Raw genomic sequence first — 6,018 nt, 5'->3', positions numbered from 1 at the left:
CTCCCATTACTGCCACATCTGGGTTTTCTCTTTTTCTTTCCTATTTAAAAAAAGTCCTGCAGTCATTCAGGGCCTCTAGTAAGAGTGAGTCTAAAGGCAGCAAACGGGAAGGCCTGAGGCTGTTGCCAGCTGTGCTCTCCAGGCGTCATTCATTCCCCCAGGGTGCCACTTACTGGTGTGTGTGTGGGGGGGGGGGCGGGGGCGCTGGGGAATCCCCAGCCCAGCAGGTTTTCTCTTTTTCTTTCCTATTTAAAAAAAGTCCTGCAGTCATTCAGGGCCTCTAGTAAGAGTGAGTCTAAAGGCAGCAAACGGGAAGGCCTGAGGCTGTTGCCAGCTGTGCTCTCCAGGCGTCATTCATTCCCCCAGGGTGCCACTTACTGGTGTGTGTGTGGGGGGGGGCGGGGGCGCTGGGGAATCACCAGCACATCAGGAGCAAGCTCCGCTGTGATTGGCTGCGTTCCATTTCACCTTGGGAGACGGGAGGGGAGGGTATGTGGAGGTGTGCCATACAGACTAGAAAGCCAGGGGCAAATGGCTTGTAATGGAGCTGAGGAGAGAATCTTTGGCACTTTCCACTGTTTGTCTGAGGCTCCTTAGGTCTCAGGACTGATTGTGCAGCTGGGTCACCTCATGTTACTTTGGGAACCTTAGCTTTTCGTTAACTGTTGCCACCTGAAAAATGACCACAGAATTTTTCTCTCCTCTCTTTTGAACTTTAGAGCTCCATTTAAAGATGAAGGCCAACATGGCAGGTTGTTCTGAGAATGATCTTGGAGACTCAGAGCTGTCATTATGCTGCAGGGGCCAGTATTAGGGTCTTGAACTTCAGGAATGAATACTGTTGATTTAGAAAAGGGGTCCAGAAACACTGGGGAGTGGTTCATGTTGTGTGACTATTCCTGAAGACCAGATGGAACAGGGCCACCGTGGGAGGGGAGTAACCCAGGCTCTTCTTTTTTTTTTTTTCTTCTTTCTTTCTTTTCTTTTTTTTTTTTTTAAACTTTCCTCCCCTAAGTTTTAGATGCTTCTGGATGTTCAATGCTAGCACCTTTACAGACTGGAGCAGCTCGATTTTCTTCATATTTACTTTCAAGAGCAAGAAAAGTGCTGGGCTCCCACTTATTTTCTCCCTGTGGTGTTCCGGAGTTCTGCTCCATATCCACCAGAAAACTGGCGGCCCACGGCTTTGGCGCATCCATGGCGGCAATGGTGCCCTTCCCTCCCCAGAGGTATCACTACTTTTTAGTGCTGGACTTTGAGGCCACGTGCGACAAGCCACAGATTCATCCTCAGGTAACTGTTGCATCATTGCTTCAGCAAAGGTGGGGTGGGCAAGGAGGGAGGGAGGTTAGTCTTGCTTTCTGGGTTCCAGAGGAACTTTCTCATGTCCTCCTGGCTTTTAGCTACCGTTGGGAATTCCTGCCTAGGAAGCCGGACTTGGTTCAGGCATGCTAGGGTAAGGTAGACCTGACAAGTCTCTGGAGAGAACTGGGCATATTGTTTCTCTCTGGTCTAAGCCTTTGGGAATCAAAATATTTCCTTCTGCCCCATCCTTCCTCTCTCCTTTCCCTTCCCTCCTTCCTTCTCCTGCTATTGCCACGTGTTATTTTAAGGAATACTGTGGTAGCCAGCCTCTAAGATGGCACTCAATGATCCTTGCCTCCTGAGATTACTGCCCTTGGTAATTTCTCTCCCACACGGAATCAGAGCTAGCCTTATATAACCAGTAGAATATAGAGGAAAAGACATAGTGTGATTTCTGAGGCTAAGTCATAAAAAGCACTGCGGTTTGCCTTGCTCTTTTGTTTCACGCGCTCTGGAGGAAGCCAGCTGCCGTGCATTGAGGACTCTCAAACGGCCTGTGGAGAGGCACGTGTGTACAGGAACTGAGGTTCTTAGCTAAAAACCAGTACCACTTGCCATTCGTGTTTCTTGGTGCTGTCTTGGAAGTGACTCTGCCAGCCCCAGTGGACAACTGACTTCAACCTCAGGAGAGACCCCGAGCCAGACCAGGCTTGGTTCGCTGAGCCACTCGTGAATTCCTGGCCGGCAGAAACTTCGAGAGATAAGAAGTGATTATTGATGTTTTGAGCCACTAAGTTTGGGGATGATGTGTTTTGCAGCATCAGAGAACCTGAAGAAGTACAACTGTTGGTCTGTTGGAAAGGGAAATTTCTTTGCTTGCTTTTTTTCCTTAATCATCAGCTGTGTCCGGAGACCTTTTACCTTTCAAGGTAGTGCTACAAGGAGGTTTGGATTAGCAGCAGAGAGGCACCTGTGCCTGGAGATACTGGCGTGCTTGGTGTGTGTTTGGGGGGAATGATTGGGGGCTGATGTGGCAGTTCATCGCACTGTGGGGCCCTTGAGTATGCCCGGTTCTAGGACCGTAACTCTTCCCTGTGGGCCTGGGTTATTAGGGGTGTAATTTGGGGATGCCTAGGCATGCTAGTCTGGGAGCAGCTTTCAGTGGTAGGGAGGAGGGGGAAAAGGGGATGGTAGCATTAGGCACTTGGGAGACAGGGAGGAGTGGGGTCTGTTCAAAGATAAACTGAGTTCATTTCTCTTGGTGGTTTTTTTTCCCTTGAAGAGGTTCTGTCTTTAGAATAGTAGATTGTTTTCCATAAAGCAGATACCACCACCCTTTTACCTTCCCCCTTCTCTCTCCTGTTTCCTTCACGTAGTGGTCTGTCTTGGGGAGCATTGGCATTAGGCCTGTGGAGGTTTTGGAAGACTGGAGCAGGATGAGGAGAATGCCCTGAGGGAAGGACCTTTGCATGAAAGGGAATATGGCTTGGGTGCTGCCTGAGTCACTTGTACTTAGCCTCTTGCTCCTGCCCATGCTGTAGGGTCTTCTCTGCCTCCCCAAAACTATTGGAGATTCTGTGCTGACTGTTCCTGGTGGGGGGTGGGAATTTTGGTTACATAGATTCTCCTAGGTTAGGAATCAGGGATCCATATCTTAACACACCATATTAGTTCCCTTACTGATGTAGATTTCAATTACTGAGTAAGCCTAGTGGGACGTGAGTCTAAAATCCAGCACATCCCGATTGCATATGATTCATCCCTCTTCTGAACTCTCATAATCACTTGGCACATCCTTTATGGCATTTTCTACATTCTGCTTTCTGGCACATGCCTATGTATGTTTGTTTATTTCTGAACTTTTCAGTTAGATTGTAAGCTCAGATAATTATGTAGCTCCGTTCTCTTGTCCTACAGAGGGTACTGTCAATGTTGCTGAAGGTGAAGCCTGATTCATGTCTCAATTTGGTCTGTCAATATCACTTTCCATCTCTCTTCAAGGGCATTGTTGTTTTTATTTATTTATTGCAATGCTGAAGATATAATGCCATACAGATTTATTTTTTTTTTTAAAGATTTTATTTATGTATTTGACAGAGAGAGACAGCCAGTGAGAGAGAGAACACAAGCAGGGGGAGTGGGAGAGGAAGAAACAGGCTCATAGTGGAGGAGCCTGATGTGGGGCTCGATCCCATAACGCCGGGATCACGCCCTGAGCCGAAGGCAGACATTTAACCGCTGTGCCACCCAGGCACCCCTATGCCATACAGATTTAAATCACTCATATCACCAACTTCCCACCCAGACTTAGGCACCAAGGCCTTCCTGACCTCGGCTGAGGTAGGACTTCATGCCGTTTACCAGGATCTGGGCCCGATTAAAGATTATCCCCAGAATCAATGAACCCTGATGATGTGATTCCAAGGGCACTTAAAGAATTGGCTGCCCTGGTTCATTATTAGAAAGCATTAGCTGTTGCTTTAGAGAACTCAGGAAGAAGCATTCGTTGTCTTGCTTATCTTTAAAAGGGGAATACGGATGATCTTGGAAATTATAGACCCGTTAGTTTACTGTGATTCCAGAGAAGATACTTGACCTGATCGTCAGATAATCAATCAGCAAACAGCTACAAGAGCATAGGGTACTGAGTAATAACTTACATGGGTTTGCGAAGAAGAGCAAATCCTGTCAGATCAATTTAACTTCTTGCTGTGACATAGTGATGGATTTGAGTGGATCTGGGGTAAGTGATAAATGTGATGCATCTCTACCTCATTAAGCCTCCACAATGCTGTGATCAACAGGTAGGAAGGTGAGTTGGGGGCCAGGCAGCCCTTTTGGACTACCCATTGGATCATTCTCAGGAAAGGGATGGGTAGCTCAGGAGTGATTTGAGACTTGTTTGTGGCAACTTAAAGCCTCTCTTTAAAACAAAACAAAACAAAACAAAACAAAACTTCTCTAAAGTTTGCAAGTAGCAGGATCCTGATAGGATTCAGAGGAATTTTGGAAGATGGATTGGAGAAGTTGTCAGTCCCACATAGGATAGCGTCCTTCCACTGAGGTTATCATAGGTCAGGTTGTCATTAGAGCCTCTGTGCTGTGTAGGTTTTCTGGTCAGCAGGGGCAGTGGAGAAATTGGAAAAGCTCAGGATAAGCGGGAAAAAAAAATCATTAGGGGCACAAAAATAGGACTTAGAAAGAAGAGAAATCGAATGTGGTTTTAGTGACACATTTCTTATTCAGACTAAATAAATTCATCACATGGGAGGTAGTTGTTCCAAGGAGTATACTGATAACTTGCTCTTCATTTTAATAAGGATAAAAAAAAGAAATGAATTTAAATGGAAACAGGAAAGGTTGAGATTTGGGATGAGAATGAACTTTTAGAAGAGACGGGAAAAGGACTAGAAGATGGGCTGCTAGCTGAACCCAGCCCTCCCTAGTGCTCTCTCAGAATAGCTTAATGGCTGTCCACTTGACAGAGATGCTTTATGGGTAAGGTCTGTGTGTCTCCTGGGGGTGTGCTTGGGACTGTAAATAAGCCATCCTCCTTCCTGGCTCCCAGTTGCTTTCAATACTCAAGGCCTCTACATAGTACATTTCCGATCCTTATGGGAGTGTGCCATTACCCCTCGGGGGTGTAGGAGGCAGAAACAAGTTTGGGGCCAGGATCTGTCTGGAGGCTTGGCATGGGGTTCATTTTTCTGATCTATCTGTGGTCTTCAGAAGTCCCTGAGTCAGCTTATTGGGACTGTCCTTAAGGAATGGCACCATGAAAACTAACAGGTATAAGCTCTGTTGTACTTGGATGAGTAACAATATTGGTTATAAACATGGTAAGACACTGGTATTTTCCATTTGTCATCATTTTTGCTGTTTATTTTTGTACTTTGTTCAGCTAGGTGAAGCTGGAGTGGTCGGTTTATCAGTAATAGGCTTCACTTTTCTGGTTTTTGCACTCATTTTGATTTAGATTTTGATTCAGATTAACATGATGGATATTGGCAGAATATGAGACTTTTATATTTGAAAACATTTTTCCACTTAAATGTTAATTTAGGTGATTTAAATTGCTTTAGAGACTCTAAGTTTGAGGAATAGGATTCCTTTCTTGCTTTAGGAATTGTTTCCTGATAGGGAAGTAGGTTTTTATCTGGTTTAAGAGGATCCTGACTCCTTTCTCCTGGCTAGCAGGAGTTCATGTTGCTCATTTTGGTTTGGATGTGCATCCAATAATGGTGGTTGTGACCCTGAGGCTCAGGGAGCAGCCTGAAAGCTTTGGTGGGATCTTTAATTGTCCATCTTTAACCTGGGGGCAAGTTCTCTCACCACCTCAGTGTTTAGAAAGGAACAAAGCAAATGTAAGTGAGGACAGTGAGGTATAGGCCACAGCACTTGGGGAGAAGGAAGTAACCTCAGCTACCCGGATGGCCGGGGAGAGGACAGCCCTGCTCTCTTTGTGGGGGAGCGAAGTCCTGGCCGCTGCCTGCCGTCTGTCCCTGAGTTCCCTCTGGCCGTCTATCAGGCTCCTGGGTATGGTCTTTTCCTCACTGCTCTGCAGCAGCCCTGTGACTGTTTTCCTTCTCATCTGTATTCAAGTGCCCATAGCTTTGGAGAAAAACGACCTTTGGGGTTGAGGTTTTCTAGTGTTTGGTCTTTGTCCACAGGGGCCAGCTGGTCTTCCCTTCCCCTTCCCCTTCCCCTTCCCCT

General features: G+C 46.4%; 1 protein-coding gene across 10 annotated transcripts in view; it reads left to right on the top strand.

The window, feature by feature from the left end:
* ERI3 (ERI1 exoribonuclease family member 3) overlaps positions 1–6,018 on the top strand; it is a 126,850-nt gene that overhangs the window by 13,432 nt on the left and 107,400 nt on the right. For 7 of the 10 annotated variants that reach the window (XM_019807069.2, XM_011233713.3, XM_034651075.1 and 4 more), the window contains one exon: positions 1,016–1,293. The exons of the other annotated variants lie outside the window; for them this stretch is intronic. In XM_019807069.2, the coding sequence (XP_019662628.1) occupies positions 1,039–1,293 (255 nt within the window). In that variant the 5' untranslated portion in view covers positions 1,016–1,038. The remainder of the gene's footprint in view (positions 1–1,015; positions 1,294–6,018) is intronic. 10 annotated transcript variants of the gene reach the window in all.

This window comes from Ailuropoda melanoleuca, chromosome 2 (genome assembly GCF_002007445.2).
Source record: "Ailuropoda melanoleuca isolate Jingjing chromosome 2, ASM200744v2, whole genome shotgun sequence".
NCBI lineage: Eukaryota > Metazoa > Chordata > Mammalia > Carnivora > Ursidae > Ailuropoda > Ailuropoda melanoleuca.
The sequence above is the reverse complement of the archived record's forward strand: the minus strand, read 5'-3'. Positions and strand labels throughout refer to the sequence as shown.